At 45.5% G+C, this 17,810-nt stretch overlaps 1 protein-coding gene across 1 annotated transcript in view; it reads right to left on the bottom strand.

The window, feature by feature from the left end:
* LOC142582790 (V-type proton ATPase catalytic subunit A-like) overlaps window positions 1-17,810 on the bottom strand; it is a 41,256-nt gene that overhangs the window by 12,891 nt on the left and 10,555 nt on the right. Inside the window, exons 7-10 of the mRNA XM_075692831.1 lie at window positions 15,675-15,837; window positions 5,403-5,511; window positions 4,835-4,957; window positions 2,160-2,274 (exon numbers count right to left, since the gene is read on the bottom strand). Of these exons, the coding sequence (XP_075548946.1) occupies window positions 2,160-2,274; window positions 4,835-4,957; window positions 5,403-5,511; window positions 15,675-15,837 (510 nt within the window). The remainder of the gene's footprint in view (window positions 1-2,159; window positions 2,275-4,834; window positions 4,958-5,402; window positions 5,512-15,674; window positions 15,838-17,810) is intronic.

Here is a 17,810-nt window from a genome sequence, read left to right on the forward strand (position 1 = left end):
CAAAGGTGCAGGAGTGATTATGTGAACCCTCGCCCTCAACGCAAGTCCTTCGACGACTTTGGACGCCCCGAATGGACAAAGGTGGGATGGAAGATTTCCCTAGCCTAGGGATCTAGGGAGGACAGAGGGGATTTAAGTGGACTTTTTCGGCTCTTTAGTGTGCTTCAATTCAGTCATGCTAGATTTACGACTTTCTCCACTCCTCAATAAAGGGAAAATCAGACATCCACCTGTTCATAGCAATTGCTACAAAGGAAAGCCATATGGGTTCCTCGAAAGAAAAGCCTCACAGCTATAGAAAAATTCGTCCTGGTCCGGGACTCGAACCCAGTACCACCGCCTTTTTGGGGCAGCCGCTCTACCATCTGAGCTAACCAGGCGGCTAGCAGATGGCACAGCGATGTCGAATTTGTCAACAACTCGAAGCAAGAGCAAGAGTGATGTAATAGTTATGCAGAAACCCGCAAGGTGCTTGAATTTTTCTTCAACTCAGGTTTTTCTTTCGAGGAACCCCTGTGGGTTTCCTTTGTAGCAATTACTACGAACGGGTGGATGTTCGATTTTCCTTTTATTATTTCTCTCCACCTTGCGGGTTTCCGCAGAACTATTACGTCAAACTCTTGCCTTTCATCATCATCATCATCAGCCTGGTTACACCCACTGCAGAGCAAAGGCCTCTACCATACTTCTCCAACTATCCCGGTCATGTACTAATTGTGGCCATGTTGTCCCTGCAAACTTCTTAATCTCTAATCTCATCCGCCCACCTTTGGTTCGAGTTATCGACAAATTCGACTTCGCTGTGCCATCTGCTAGCCGCCTGGTTAGCTCAGATGGTAGAACAGCTGCCGCGGAAAGGCAGTGGTCCCGGGTTCGAGTCCCAGACCAGGACGAATTTTTCGTCAACTGTGAGGCTTTTGTTTCGAAGAACCCGTATGGGTTTCCTTTGTAGCAACTGCTACAAATGGGTGGATGTCCGATTTTCCCTTTACTAATTACTTCTCTCCACCTTGCGGGTTTCTGCAGAACTATTACGTCATTCTCCACTCCTCATGTAGATATCGTAAATAAACCCAGTACTCCTCGCTCTTGATAAGAACATGTTCCTTCCTTTAACATCATTAGCGTGGATGAGTCGGACGACAGCATGGGGCAGCTACCCCTTTTGACACGCCTGACTCCAACTCTTACAATCCTCACTGTAGATAGAAAAATTCCGATAAAAAAATGTTCCACACCATTTTCCGCTTTACCAATTCATGATTAGGCACTCTGACCGGTAAGCTTTCCATTGCATTAAAAAAATAGGTACCGTGCACCCGGTACCTATTGCACCCGGGGCCCACAGCCCCCCACCCCCCGCCCTTCCCCTTGCTCCGCCACTGTGTTTAGCAAAGTTGTGCAGTAAGCAGTAATATGCGAGAGTGACGGTATTTTTACATTCAGACTTCTTTCTGATTCGAGCTATGCACAAGCCCTTGAAATGGTCCGGCCTGCAATACTCATGACAACATATGCATATTTGGCTTTTCAAGACAGCAACATTTGGTAGTGTGTGTGCTCTACTTGTTCTCTGGGTGGATTTCTGTGTTCCTTTTGCTACAGCATCTTCTGCTATGCACATGCTCTTAAGATTTCCTAATTAGCGCAGTCGAGTTTCGTTTTTTATGACTGGTGTTTAAGTTGCTCATGTTAACGGCTAAACCTTAACATTGCAACAGAATCAGCAATCCTTCAAAGGCCCTCAAAAAATTTCTGTCCAGCTATTATGGCAAAGTTCGGAACTACAAGCATCTTGGCCTAGGCGACCGCAAATTTTGGAATAATATGCAGCAGCTTGTGTTGCCTCCGTGCATACAAACCACCTCACAAGTCATAACAGGCTAAAGTGGGGCGGGCTCACCGTGAAAGGAAAGCCGTTCTATTCAGGATGCCTTTCCCTGCTCCACGTGACCAAAAATGCTTGAACCATTTCGTTCCGAACCAGTAATCGTTATATTTTTCGGTTCAGCTTTGGTTCGGTTTCAGCCGCGTTTCATAATTATCGGTAAGAAGTACAGATTCAGTTTTGGTCAAAATTTCGGTTGGGTACGGTTGGGTTTTTTTGGTACAGGTTCAGTTTGCCACCCTGATCAACACCATAAGACATGCATACTCACGCCCCCACAATGGTGATACTGCCTTCTCTCTCTGGGTTTCCAAGGCACTTGACCCGGCCAGCACGCTCATAGAAGGATGCCAACCGAGCAGCCAGGTAAGCAGGGTAGCCAGAATCTGCCTCAGAAAAGTTTTTAAAAAAAGGACAGTATTAGGAGTCAACAAGAGTAAGTGCCCAGTTTCAACGCGTACTGAAGGACAATGAACCAAATCAATGAACCAAATGCTAACTTGCAAAGCTACTCACCCAATGAAAAGAAATGGTCTTACAAACAAGTTTTAGGGAATATGGGAGTGCTGCTTGGTAAGTGGTAGATTAAAACTTGCCATCACTTAATGCGTCATTCAATCTCATACATTTCTACTGGATGACGCTGCACTACATGGTAACTCAGCAATGAAAACTAAGTCTGGTGCTTTTGTATCTTTGCTACTAGCAGAGCATGTCTTAGCATGATATCCAGCTAACGAAATGAGGCATACTGGACAAAACATAATATGATGGCAACTTTGTTGATAGACCCGATGTTTGCAAAGTTGTGAGCTAGTGTATCAAGCAAAAAAAAATTTAGCAAGACACCACGTGTCCTCCAACATTACAAAGTTGCCATTACAAAGAAAGCCGGCAGATCACACGCCCTGTGGGAATCTATGTAATGTGAAGCAGTGCGCAAGGAGCCTACCAAGTTAACAAAACGCCTATGAGCACCAAGATGTAGGCAGCTGTTTCATGACCTACATAACAAACGTCACAATATTCATGTCATGACTGATCATTTGTGTTCGTCGTACACTCTTGTCACACTATGCCATTTTTGTATATACCAAAACGTAAGCGGATGTTCCGTGATACACAGCACACATGTCCTGACATATGATCTATCGTTTATATAAGTCACACATTCTTGTCATACTATGCCAATTGTGGCACATATCAAGTTAACGAAACAACCATGAGAGCACCAAGACGTAGGCGGCTGTTTCATGACCTACATGACATGCACGTCCTGACAATCATGTCGTGACCTATCATTAGAGAGTTTTAGAATTGGGGGCGCAAGGCACTGGGCCCCCAAGCCGCGTTGCGTCGGTTGCTCTTGGGTTTAGATGAGCAGCAGAGTTTGAGGATTGGGTCGAACGCAGACAGCGTTGGGTTGAGCGCTCGGGGCGCCGCAGTGTGGAAAATAGACAGGTGCTTGAAAGCAAAAAAAAAAAAAAAGAACCTTTTTTCTTACAAGTGAAAACGAACAGAATGCATTTTTGAGCAAAAAGAGCGAACAATGTAAGAAACGTAATCACTGTGTTAGTACCGGTTAGTATTACAAATTAAGTGTGCGATTCTAAGCCAAGCAAAGCCAATCGAAGCGAAGTGCTCTTAGTTGGTGTTTTCTTGTGTCGCGCTGCGAAAAAACTGAGTTCACTCGCGTGAAATGGCGAAAATCAGTTGAAGTAAATAAAGTTTGCTCTGCGACCATCTGCTGTACGTCATCACTGTCACCCGCGAGGGCGGCCCAAGACGGCTTGGGGGCCCACGCTAGTTTTCGATTCTTGGGTCTTGGGTTAACGCGAACGCAAGAACCCAAGACTGGCTTGGGTTCTGCGCATGCGCACTTGTGGCGCGCAATTTTCTTGGGTCCCCAAGCCGCTTGGGCCCCCAATTCTAAAACTCTATTTACGTTTGTCATACACTCTTGTCATACTGTGCTGATTTTGGTACATACTAAGTTAACGAAACGACCATGTGGAGAGCACCAAAATGTAGGCAACTAGATAGACAGATACAGTCAAAGTGGCAAATGTTTGCTAAGAAATGCTTTGCCATTAGTAGTTTTATAGGAACATTGCTGTGCAACGAGAAAGCTAAAATAGTCAAGCAGGTGTGAAAAACCTGGCTCAACAGAATTTTGCCCATCACCGCCCTTGAGAGTACACATGGCAGTTTGACATCATGCAATGTAGGGTCAAATATGCTGAATACAAACATGGCACTTTCACACTTCGTAACTTGTGCGGGGTTTTGTGTACATGCAGGCCGTGAGAATGGCTAAGTCTGTGCATGTATTTCAGAAGCCACACCAGACAAAAAAATTCTGAGACGATTACGATACTCCCTAATGCGAAATTTGAGCGCAGCTCTATGTTTTCATTTCGCAATATACTGAGGCAAAGAATTTGAGAGACATGTAGCAGAGTCGCCAATCTGATCTGCATGTCAAGTGCATCGGCATTTATACATGACTCGAAGGTTCTAGTGTAATCAATGGTGCCACGTGGCTTCGAGAAAGTACTACACAATTTGCATCACGCATACAATTAGATTACAAAACAATTGCAATCGAAACAAGTGCATCCGCATGACACCTGTTTCCTGCACGCATGTCACTGAAGGGGCCACTCTCATAGGTCTCTGCCGTTCGCGGCTCGCGTCTTTTATCTCAAGTGATGCATTCGCTCTTTCGTCTTTCGCTGTGCTCGTTCACTCGGTTACAATGCCGACGCTCGCAAGAACGGCTGCCTAAATGCTGCGCTTTAAAAAAAGTGAGAAGATGGCACTGTCAACTGTGAGAGCCTCCTGCTATTGCAGTAATAAAGTTCAAAGCTGGAGGAATTGCTAAGTGTGCTGAATTAATTTTTTTCCTGCCTCTTCAAGGTTTCCTTCACCAAAGTTTCAACTGACCTGCTGGCATTTCAGCCAAACGTCCCGAGATTTCTCTCAGAGCCTCGGCCCATCGAGAGGTGGAGTCTGCCATCATTGCCACATGGTTACCCATGTCACGGTAGTACTCTGAAAGTGTGATCCCTGGAAAACATAATAGAGGTAATAAGGTTTGATGTTGCAAAGCTCTACAGTGGGCTACAGTATACGATTCAACCTTATTTTCAACCACCTGGGCTGCTCTAACATGCACCACAATCAAGCTAACACAGACATCAGGGACAGGGGGTAAGGAACACCTTAGAACAAAGAAGAGGCAACAGGACAGAAAGGATGCTGGTCCTTAACTGCTTTTACTACAGTGAAAAATACACCCTAAAGACACCCTAAATACACCCTAAAATACACCCTAAAAATACACCCTAAAAATACACCCTACAGCAGCAAAGTGAAATGTCCAGAACATAATGCATGTGTCAGACCGCTTGTGACTACACAGTCACAGGTGTGACAGACACCACACTACACCATGCTTGACTAAGGTAATTTAAAATAGAGAAGGCCAATGAATCTTGGTCGGTTTCTATACCTGTGTAGATGGACGCCTCACGGGCAGCAACAGGCATGTTCGATGTGTTGGCGACTAAAGATGTACGGTCCATGATAGACACCCGCTTTCCGTTCTTTTCAGTAGTAAGCTGAAAATCATTCATGACTTCTGTGAGATGCCAAAGCACAACATTTTAAAATGCATAATATGCAAAGAAATGCTGTAAAAAAGTAGGGCACCTACAAGTATGCTGTATGCCCCACAACTTGGAAGGCAAACTAAGACTTCAACGTTATATGTATGAAGAAGTACACACTAGTATACCAAGCAAGTTTACAGACCACATGTACCAGCAAAACAGTACAGTCGAACCTATTTATAACAATGTTCAAGTGCCACGAAAATTCCATTGTTATAACTGACAGTCGTTATAACTGGGCTGCATGAAAAAAAAAAGGCAAAATAGTGGTACAGCAGAGCTGCTGAGAAAACTATAATGGTGTAGATGCCAGTGCCCCCCCCCTTCAACTTTCTGCATCAGGCTGCTGATCGTGTTCGCTCGTTTAGCTGTTTAACTGCTTCCTGCGCAGTGACCACACAGCTGTCGCGGTCAAGCCGCAGTTTCCGGCATTGAAGAATGGCACTGCTACAACAACTGCAAAGAGTGGTCATGAGCGGCAAGTGACATGTGAGCTCCGCCGAGGCATCGCTATGGTGGCCCCAGAAGGGGCCTATTTAAAATATGTGAGAAGGTTGCCGTGGCAGCCTGTCAGCTTGAGGAATCCAGAAGAAACACTGGGGCGAGATCGCCACGACCATCTCGCCACGTGCTTGCCACTGGCTTGCACAAGAAAACCTCATGTCCATAAGCCTTGCTTGTCTATGCGAAGCTTGTCAACCTCGTTCCCCAAGACATCCAGGTGCTCCACGTAGTGCAGCAAAAGGTCCCTCACGAAAACAAAGCCCCGGAGGGACTGAATCATCTGCAAGACCTCCTGCGACGACAATGTTGAGGCAGCCTGCCCTACCAGGTCATCACTGCCGTCGTCACTGTCGCTGTCACTATCCGATGCAAGCATGTTCACGACAACTGCCTCATCGGTGAGTTCTAATGTTTCTAATGCACCGTCCGCATGTAGAAACTCGGAGTCCTGAAGCATCCTTGTCAACTGCAGACCAAAGTTCAGGTATCACTTTGTCAGTAGGGCCTTCACAGGCTTCGCATAAGTCACTGCTACTTCACAGAAAGCACTCTTTCCTAAAGCAGGGGTGGGACTGCCCAAAGTCAATTTGGAGCAATTTGTAGAGCAAGTAAAATTGCATTTTGAAGCAGTTGGAGAAGACAAAATTGCATTTTGGAGCAGCTTGGAGCAGACTAAATTTCATTTTGGAACAATTCGGAGCAGATAAAATTGAATTTTGAAGCAGTTTGTAACAGGCCAATCAGAATTTGAGAGGAAATATGAAATATGGCAGCGCACTTCGAAACCAGGATGAAACAGAATAAACCAACATGAGCGCTGTACCGTAACTGTCTTAAACAACATTGTAAATGAATTTTGAAGCAGATTCCTCCCCATAGTGAAACCGTGTAGTGCATGCAAATTTTGGTAATAGTAGTGCCTTCAGATTTTTAATTAGTGGTAGCAACCACAAAAAACATGCATTCTGCAATAGTGAATCTGAAATTTCGAAAAGTATCATAAGACGCTTTCTATGAATACAATATTTTTTTATATCGTGACAGTGTAGGTGAAGACCTCACAGACAGACTGTATGAAGAAGCCAGAGTTATGAACTACCACGTTTTAATATTGCGATAGCAATTATATGGACACTCCAGGCTCATTTCTGACATCGTTATTGCCAGCGCTATGATGTCCGGAATAAAGTCCAAGGGTGATAATGTTGTCGCCGCAAGCCGTATGCGCAAGTGAAAGCATGAGAGGGTGAGTCGATGAAGGCGACCCAATTTCGAGCACGTAAGGGGGGAAAGTGGGGAGAAAGCGTGTCGCCTTCTGTCGTGCACGAGGCACCAGCGGGAGGAGAGGGGGAACATTTATTCCAGCGGCTGCTGCTAATGGCATGGCTGCATGAGCCCTATCTTGAAAGCGATCTGCGACCGGGACAGAGTTCATGCGCCAAGTGCTGATAGCTTCGTGTGCATTGTGCTTTCACCGCTTAGTTTGCGGTGAAATTAGAGGCAGCACGACAGTCAATTAGCCCGCCGTTGCCACGCTTCATCACTCCAGCGTTTTGACAGCGAGCGCATGTGGCAATAGTGTGAGATGTGTTCACATTTGCTCATGCGCACGTGGCATCATGCTTGTTACTCATGCATCATGCAGTTACTTAAAAAATGTGTAGAAGTTTATACAGTCGATAAAACTACTATCCTTACTTCATATAGCTGTCTACTAATCTATCGCAATCGATGCTTCGCCTTTCAGGTGAAACTGACTTTTTTGAAAGCCATTTCTGCATAATAGACCAGGGCAATTCAAAAGCACTTAATGATTAACTTTTTGGTATAATGTAAAACTACTACAATCTGTTTTTATTCTAAATCCGCCATTAGACCTTTGCGACAGGTCAAAATGGCTCACACCTCGCCACGTGGGCATAAGAACAGATTGGAATAGTTTTAAGTTATATCGGCCCTAGGGACAAAGACGCTTGCCCTCTGAACCTGCTGTGGCACGTCCCTCCCTAATATCTAGTTCGTTCGCAGCACCCTCAGCCTAATTTTCATTGTTTCAAGCCTCAAGGAACACTGCACTGCTCAGTCCACTCAACCGTATTCTAGTACACTAAATACAGCGACCCTGGCTGTTTCAACAGCAGCAACAACAGCTAGGAATGATCACATGCACACCGGTAACTTGCCGGAAGCACCCAAAAGTCCAGTGTTATCAGCACGAAAATTACGAGAAACTGTGCGGGAGGCACCATCACGCAGTGTTCGGAATGTGAATAGCTGCACTCTTATTGAAAGAATGAATCTGCTCGTTCACGGCCACTGCAGGAGCACCACATATGCCGAAGCCGTTCTGGCGCGGCGTGGTGCAATTTAGGTCACTTTTCTGTGTTTGTCACAGTTTGGTGCAGTTTAGCCCAGCAATTCGCATTTGTATCAAAACATCACAATTGGCGCAAGAGTGCCACTCCTGCTAAAGCAGTTCCATACCGTATAAGCACTCACTTCGAACCACGCACCACAGATAAACTGCACAGCTATCAACAGGTTGATTTTCAAGTCTGGTTGCTATCTGCTTGTCTGCGTGGCCATCATCGAGAAGACTAACTTGTTCAGGACACGGTGATGATACATGACCTTAAAATTGACGATCAAACCGGTGTCCGTGGGCTGCAAGCCTGTTATGTTTGGCGACAGGAAAAAACTTCCATGCTTGAAAGCTTAGGCATGGAGTGGTGGGCACTACAATTATCTAGGATGAGCGCCACCTTTCTCTTAGATTGCTCAATACATTGATTGAACTCCAAGAGCCACTCAATAAAAAGTTCTCATGTCATCCATGCCTCGTGGTTTCGACGGTAGCGTACTGGTATCCGGAAGCACCGCGGAAGCAGCAGGGATATTTTTATTTCCCAATGACAGATGCGGGGCACTTGTCCCTCCCGTCCATAACGGCGTACAAAAACACCGAGGCGCAGCTTGTTGTATTTTGCCACCCTTACACACGTCTCCTTTGAGTGCATGCATCCTAGATGGCAACATCTGGAAGAATAGCCCTGTTTCGTTGCCATCATATACGTCAGTGTCAACGTAGTTGTTGAGGATGTGGGGCAGCGTTTCCTCCACCCACTCTGCTTCTCCTCTACGTCAAGTGAAGCTCCCTTGCCGGTGACCAATCTGTTAGTGCCCTGCCTCTCTGAAGTGCTGTACCAAGCCGCCACGTGGCTTGAAGTCTACATTGTTGATGAGCAGGGAAAACTGCTTCGCCTTTGTGGCCAGAATTGGCCTAGTGATGGACAAGTACATGGCGCAGGCATCGAGAAACCCGTTGTAGAGGGCCTATTCCACCTCTCTATAGGCACCTTGTCTAATGTGTTTGAGCCCATTGTCTACAGAGCAGTTTTCTTTGTCAAACTTCTCTGCAGAGTGGATGATTGTCAACACTGTTGGTTGTGACATTCCATGCTTCTTCACCGAGTCACACACTTCTTACCATCTTTTAGTCCTTCGCAATACTGCACTTCACTTCCAAATCTGTAGCAGTGTGCTTTCTTTTCACCAGCAACATCATGCACAGCCAATGATCAGTGGGCAGATCAGCCATCTTCCACTTTGGCGTCACGTCAAACAAGGTGGGGAAACCCAATGAACAGGAATGACTTCAATGCAACCAACAAAGACAAGCATGCACGACTTAATCTACTGGCAGAACTGCACAAAATGAGGGGCCAGTGAGAAATATGGGAGCAGCGTTGTCAATGCAATTGGTGCCGCCCATTTGTGTTTCAGAGGGTGGCACGACACAGAGCTATGGACACCGCCCATTCGTGTTCGAAAGGGTGGAAGGGCAACAGGAGAGAAGCACGCAAGGCTGCCAACATGGAGAATACTGGAAAATAGGTTCTACAGCATGAGCACATGTTAGTCACTGGGGCAACGGGCTAGGGTGCAGCAGCTCAATTTTCTCTTTCTTTTTGAGGATTTCACATTTCATTACCTTTCAGCACAGACACACGGCAGCCAGACTTCATTATAAAGGATAATGCACCACGGGGGCATTCCAATAAGCAGGTTATTTCCCCATAGAAAACATACAAAAGCTGACGGTACAGCAGCTTCTCAATGTTATAACCAATGTATTGTTAAAACCGGTACCATTATAAGTGGGCTCGATTGCATTTACTGCCTAGGATCGCAATACGTAATGAAGTCGTGTACCCTATTCCAAGCCTAGAGAAGCGCAAACTAAAGGTCCTCAACTTCACACTGGATTCCGAGAGGGAGTCAATTTTTCACAATACGATGGGGTCGAAAGCTTGTTTCTGCAAGTATATACACTGCATGCTTAGAAAGTGCAGGAGTCGCATCTTCCATTGAGCCCTTTCAGAAATATTTCAGAGCACAGTGAAGAGCTAACAAAGTAGAAATGGTTATAACACAAGGAATGACAGACCTCATGCTAGCATAAGTTCCAAGTCTCAGAGTTCTCAAGTGAATTAAAGAAACTCCCGTCACTGCTGTGATGCCTGAAACCAGATCTTACATCACACAAGAGTGACATATGCCCATAAGAAGTCAAGATTCCATCCCCAGAGTGCCCGTTTCTACTTTAAGCTTCCACAGCACTTATAGGAAACCACGTTAACTCAGTTCTTGGTCCAAATTCCACTTGAAAATACTTCAGTTTCTTCACTCAACCTTTATCTAATTTGGAATGCTTCATTGACATTTTAACCAGTGTGTCAAAACAGAATGAAAACCAAAACAAAAACTGAAAAAAAAAACACAACTAAAAAACAATATTTCAGCCCGGAACGAGAACGTAACTGAATTGTTATTTTGTTTCGGAGTGAAACTGAAATATTTTTGATCAGTTTTCGGTTCGAGGGCAAAGTCGGCAGTCCGAAACAATAGACGTCAGACGACGTCAGAATTAGTCCATATATCTCGAGCAGGGATAGTGTAAGCAAAAACCGGTCAAGCACTCCACTAATCTAAGACCGTCACTCAGTGCACTAGCAGGTCAGCATTGTGGCAAAACCCAAGGCTTACCATTTTGTTCTCTAAGTGTACAGCGCCTTGTTACCGAAGATTTATCATTTGTTTATGTTCATTTCGCCTGAAAAGCAGTCTTGCATTTACGCGAATACACTCGATGTGCTGCTTCTGAAATCATGCTCAGTCTGACTCAAGGCACTGAGAGCATACTACTAAGTTTTTATCACTACTTCAAAACCGTTATGAACCATTATGGATCACTTTCTTTTTCGTGCTGGAGCAGAACCAGAATGGAACGTTTTTCAGTGGAAGGAAACAAACCAGAATGAGAAATGTTTTGTTTGAACACCCTTATTTTAACCACCAGCTTTATGGATGAAGAGAAAGTCACATGGAAATGTATCATGGAACCCTGCTGTCTACTTAATATACAGTGTCATTATGAGTAAGCACAGTTACCTATTGAAGGAATCAAATAATTATTTCATATTTTCTTTCTATGAAATGGCATGTACTGCTAACAGAACCTAATATAACAGTGCACACAAAAAGAAAATGCCAAAGAATGTTTGCGAAAAACGTCCAATGCAAGGTACAGTTAATGTTCTTTTAGGGCATTTTTTTTACAATTTCTAGATTATAAAGAGCCAAGTTCACTTTTACCTGCACAAACAAGCAGATCATATTCTGATTCTTTAAAGCAAATTTTTTCCCACGAGTGATATGAAATCCAGAAGGGTGTTGGGCCGGAATGATCCACCAATTCTATTCCAATTATTTTCCTTTTCGCACTCTTAACGGTCCAAATGCCAATCCACCCACAATATCACAAGGATCAGCCTGCTGAAAGTATTGGACAATAAGAATGGAGTAGAATAAAGCAAAACAAATAGTGAAACCTCGTTAATTTAGATTTCATGCCCCCTCCCCCCCCCAATGTCCAAATTAACCAGATGTCGAATTATTGAGGGTACATAGAAAATGATAAACAAATGCTTATCACGTCAACTCACTCTTGTTTACTAAAGAATCAGCAAGTCCTGTTTCTATTTTGCACAAACGCAGTGCAGAAGCTACATTAATCATCTCCTGACTGGTTAGCGCTCGCAGTGGCGAAGGCCTCGTGACTTCCTGCGCAGCATCGCTGCAGCGTACATCTTTGTCCAGCAAATGCATTTCATACTCACACGCACATCCCGATTAATTTCTTGCCAGTGAGCTGGTCGCCAATAGACCAGCCATCCCTTGCAATATAGCTGGTACTTTTTATCCTTGACAGCACCCCACGTGTTGAAACTACTCTTTGCCGCAAGTGCTCCGGACGAAACCAGTCGCTATTGATGCAATCGTGGACGGCGACCGAGCAGTTCAGAAGGCACTCAGCCGATGCGTGCACCCCCCAGAGTCAAAATTAAACTACTGCTTGCCACGACAACTGCGGACAAAACCGTGGTTTCTATAGGCACGATCATGGATGGCGACTACGCAGTTGTGACGACATGCTGCTAATACGGTGTTATGCACGGCAATTATGGCAAGAATAAGGGATATAAAGGCACAAATAGGCAGGAGGCATTCAGTCGTTTCTATCATTCATGTATGATTTCTGCCGATGACTGCGGCGATGTGTACTCTGCTGCTTTGTTTCGGTTGCAACACTAGCGCCGCTTTTGCATCGCACATTTACAGCCCTCCGCATTCACCAAGTCTTAACAGTTGTCCGAATTAACCAGCTTGTGTGGCCAAATACGTCCCAATTAACGAGAGTTCGATTACACTATATAATACACATGACTGCTGGTACCAGAGGACGAGTCTGAATTATCCAGATTTCCCAAATTAACGAGGGTCAAATTAATGAGGTTTTACTGCATGCTGTTACATTATGTACCAGCCCTGCCTTTCAACCTCTGCATTCACATCACAGTTAGCCCTACCTACCTAAGAGGCCACTTCCAGAACATGTTAACTATTTCTAATGTGTATACAGTAGAACCTCATTCATGCATGTTGAGAAAAAATGCGAGAAAAAACTTACTGACCGAGAAAATGTACAATTGAAAGTCACTAAAACATCAGACAGACTCAACTGTAGTTGACATCTACGTGATGCGAAGCATTGCACGAATTGTAGCAGCACGAGATGCCGATGCACATCAGGCAAGTGGGGCGCAAGCAGCCCGAGCCACATGTGGTAATTTTTACAGTTTCGACAAGCATAAATTGGTGCTTCTCAAATTTGGCCTTAGTCAGCAGTTTCTTTGAGCAAGGCATTTTGGCAGTAAGTTCTGACATGCCCACTCAGCCCGAATTGCTGTGGAATGAGACACCGATGTGCATCAAGCTGGAAGAACCAAAGCGACCAGACATGCAGGTTGCTTTCCTGTTGCGTGAACGTGAAACGAAATTGACCTGTTGGGTGACACTAGAATATGATGCTTGCAATGTCACCAGAGCGATACAAGATGCTCACTGTGCACCACCTGCAGAAGGGAACAGCGGCACCGCGTTTGAGCTATCACCTGTTGAAAGTGTGTAGTACACTTCCAACATCACTACGGGCCACGTGCTGTGAAACATAAGCGAAGATGCCTATCGCAATAGGGTTGGGAGCGAAGCCGTGAATGAGGTGTGCGACAACCGTGAGGAGATTTGTAGGTAGTACATGTACGTACTGAACAAGATACTTAATGCACACCAGCTTTTTCATGTGAGACAGGCGGGTGAGTACTGCAGGGAAGCTGCTACGGTTGTGGTTATAGTTTTCGATTGTGAGCACCTTGCGCCTCGATCCCATTTACATGGTACCTAGCGACCGGAAACATACCATACAGTCGCAGTTTGGAGATGTACTGAACATTGGTGCTGAAAGATTGTGTTTTCCAGGAATGTATGAACAGGTAAAAAATAAGCATACCTGTATTGTGCGATCTTGTGTTCTCGATTGCAAACTATGGGGCTGGGAAATCGTAATGGGATCACATCAACAATTTCTGCTGTATTGTTTCACTTTATTCTGGCCTGTAGGTTTGGATTGCATTTTCAAAACTACCTTCTCTGGGGACATTTCCGAAGTGTCATCAGTCAACCAAATATATCAAGCTGTGCCAGCTTTGAGCTTAAATACATAAGCTATGCTACATGATCAGCCAAGTAATGCATATTCCATGTATGGATGTATATGCCTGTACCCAAATATGTGCATTCATGCTATGTATGTGGGTTTATTACATCCAGCTTCAGTCAGCACAAAGCCAAATTAGGCAGTTTACATTTTGAAGCTGCACTGTGGAATGTGAGAGATGCCAAAGTGGAGGGTTCTGGATTACAATATATACTTTCGTATCGAACGCACTTTTTTTCCCCAACTTACCAAAGCGAAGTTACGGGTGCATTCATTATGCCGGGTAAATTTCATGGAGACATTCCGAAACAGCAAAAATTGAAAAGTAACACGGTAATCATTTGGAATATGCATAAGCTAACATATCTTTGCAGTAAAAATACATGTATACCATTCGCAAACCGTAACCTCTATCTGCATCGGAACCACCAGACCTGCCATTCAGGTCACTGGCCACTTTATCCGCATCATGGTTCCACCATAGAATAAAGAACCAAGACGTGAGCCGCGAGAAGTCTGTGCGACGTAGGTCAATCGTGTATGGTGAAACTGAATGTGTGCTTTGAGTAGCGATCTCTGATCACACCCTAGCACATCCTCGCAGCTGCTTCCAGCCGTCTGCCGTTATCACAAGCATCACGTTGAAGCCCACACCTATTTTGACACGCATGCCATGAGAGTCTCTTTCCTCGACCATCCTGCTCACCCACATGTCAAAGTTTATCGGTATCTGATCAGCGTTTGTTTTGTGAGCAGATAAACTATGTCCCGCAGCAGGCTTATAACTCGACTTGAGGCCCACCACACACATCGAAACAAAAGGCAGGCAGAAAAGCAAGCCATAGACATGCGAATTCACTACTACACCCGACTATGACAACTATGCCTATCAAGTGCCGACCGCCCCTTCTTCACTTAACGCTCCCGTGTGCCGCGCCCGGCCGCGCATCCCGTACGCATGCTCTCCTATCACTTCAGCGTAAAGTATGTAAACTGCACACGTTGCAGAGAGCTAGTTGTGTTTTCTTTCCTCTCTCGAATCTGCGAGGTGCCTTTACACCAGCACTGGTGGAAAGGATGTGTTAAGCATTAAGTGTGCTTGCTTTAAACACATGTGCGAGAGTCAAAGATTGTAGTCTCTCCAAGAAATTACAGCATGGTCATTCGATCATGGGACTGCACAGTAGCAAAGTTAGGGGGTGCATTCATTACGCAAGGAAAAAAAATTCAGGTTTTTCGCGACTAGTTTGGGGGTGCATTCGTTGCGCGAGTGTTCATTAAGCGAGTAAATACGGTAATTTTGACCACCTGGTGTTGCTTACTGTGTACCCAAAGCGTGGTGCACAAGCATTGTTGCAATTCACCTCCCCCCTCAGAACGCGGACAACGTAGTTAGCAGTGGACCGCACTACCTCATGCTAGACAGTGCAATTTTACAGCCACTCAGTCATTGGCCACAAGATGAAAATGAGCAGCTTAGGCAAGCGCTTACCTCAGGGAAGTCTCTGAGTACTTCAGACATTTCATTGCCCCGCTCTCCGCAGCCGACATACACAATCACATTGCTGTTGGAATACTTGGAGAGGGCTTGAGAGATGCATGTTTTTCCACAACCAAAGGCACCAGGAATGGCAGTCGTGCCTCCCTGGACACACCTAGAAAGAAGTTACATCATACAATCAACGAGTACGCATCTCAAACTCTTTTCATGAATATCTGGGACAAAAGGAATTTGAAAACGAATGGCATCATGATATTCCATGAAAGGTTGCTTACCTCAAATTAGAATTGCTGACTGGCAATTTTTCAATCAGCAATTTGCAAACTGATGCAAACTGATCATTTCATGACAAGTATTTTAGCCTAAGTGGATAAGCAAAATAATTTAAACACAAACTTGTTAAAAGTTTGTGTTGGCAAGTTGTGACAAGTTAACAAGTTAACTTGATATAGAACATTGGAGGCATCCAGAAGCAAATCTAGACATAATACTTAGTTGCAAGAAAGGCTTGAAACAGAAAAGGAAAGCCATATTCAACAAAGAGATGTGACTTCCAATTAGCACTGGATGTTATAGGGGTATTACTCAGGCTCGCGCGTGCGCACCTGACCCTTCTCTGGATCGCACAGCGCCGGCGGAGCGGCAGTCGCTCACTAGCACTTTCGCAGCAGCCCTAGCAGTCAGAGCTGTGACCCCTAACCCGCGGTTCGCAGTGAGTTGCGACCACGGCAGGTTCAGGCCAGTGGGGACAGGGTGAGTCTCGACCTAAGGTGTTTATTCACCTTAGAGTACAAGGATACCAACTGACAACAACAGCAACAACACATACAAATACCACACAAAACCTCAGCGGCGGAGCATTCCGCACGTCTGGGGTGAAATAAACCGCACAATGTGGGAACCACAAAAGAGGCTGATAAGAGTTCAGCTCACCCAGAGTGGATCCGCGCTCGGGCCCTGGGGCGGTGAGTCGCACACAAAGGCCGGGCGCAACAGGGGGACGGCGTGCGGCGGTCTCAGCGGCTGAATTGAGATGCGGCCAGTCACAAGCTCCTCAGCCGAAAGACAACGGTGCATCGGGGGAATAGCGCTTCTCCCCGAGCGGCGGAGAGGGAGTCTCCCCGTTTCCAAGAAAGGGAAAGGAGGGAACGGGGTGCCTTGGCTGCAGCGTCGCGGCCAGGCGCGAAGAGCAGCGGGAGCGGCGAAGGTGCCCTCTCCCCGCTACCCTCCGCGAGTGAGCACGTGATTATCGCGTGATAACCGCGTGGCCGCTCCGGAGATATCGGGACGCGCGTGCGATCCCCACATCGTCTGAACACCTTTTAAGTATGAAATGGTTCTCTACATTTACTGGTTTCCCAGGAGGAACTTATGAATCAGTACAATCCAATTAAGGAAGTCAAAATTCAACACAACCCTGTGTTCACCACGTGGTACCACATGGTGTGGTGGAAGAAAAAGGATTGCTCGCTGATACCAGTGCAGATTGAACCCAGGCAACTACAGGCAGCATGCACAATGGCAGCCTCAGAGTGTTGCATTATATATGCATAGGTTTCAGAGCAAGCAGGAGATAACAGGCCAATGTGGAGAATGGTGGTGCTCTCTGAAACTTGTGACATCAGATTGGATGACAACCTCACAATCATCAAGGATAAAGTGATTCGCTGGGCAGATGGTAGACAAAGGTGCAGGCTCCACGAACAGTGTGAAATGCGACAGGCCGGTGACAACGTAGTGACTTCATGGTTAGGCGATTCAAGTTTTTTTTGTTGCTTTTGGGTCAGACTGTAGTAATTATAGCCATATACAACATGTGAGATCAGAAGGGAAGTCACAAGACAACGGTGAGTTTGCTCCTCACTGGCTCAGTTTTCGGACAACATGGCGGGTTAGGTGGAGCATCTGATGCTTACGTCTGAGTGACGTTCTGCATTGCCCACAAGCTTAATATTGTTTTAGTTTCTCGTCGCTGTGTTAGAAAACTACACAATAGCAAAACAATAAAGCATGTCTCAGACCCCTGGGGCGTCCCAAGCTTAACGCAAGTCAGCATCTCACTCTGCAACGATTTTCGCCAAAATTCCCCACCCAAAGAAGCTACTGACATGGGCCAAATTCGAGGAG

The sequence above is a fragment of the Dermacentor variabilis genome, chromosome 5 (assembly GCF_050947875.1).
Source record: "Dermacentor variabilis isolate Ectoservices chromosome 5, ASM5094787v1, whole genome shotgun sequence".
NCBI lineage: Eukaryota > Metazoa > Arthropoda > Arachnida > Ixodida > Ixodidae > Dermacentor > Dermacentor variabilis.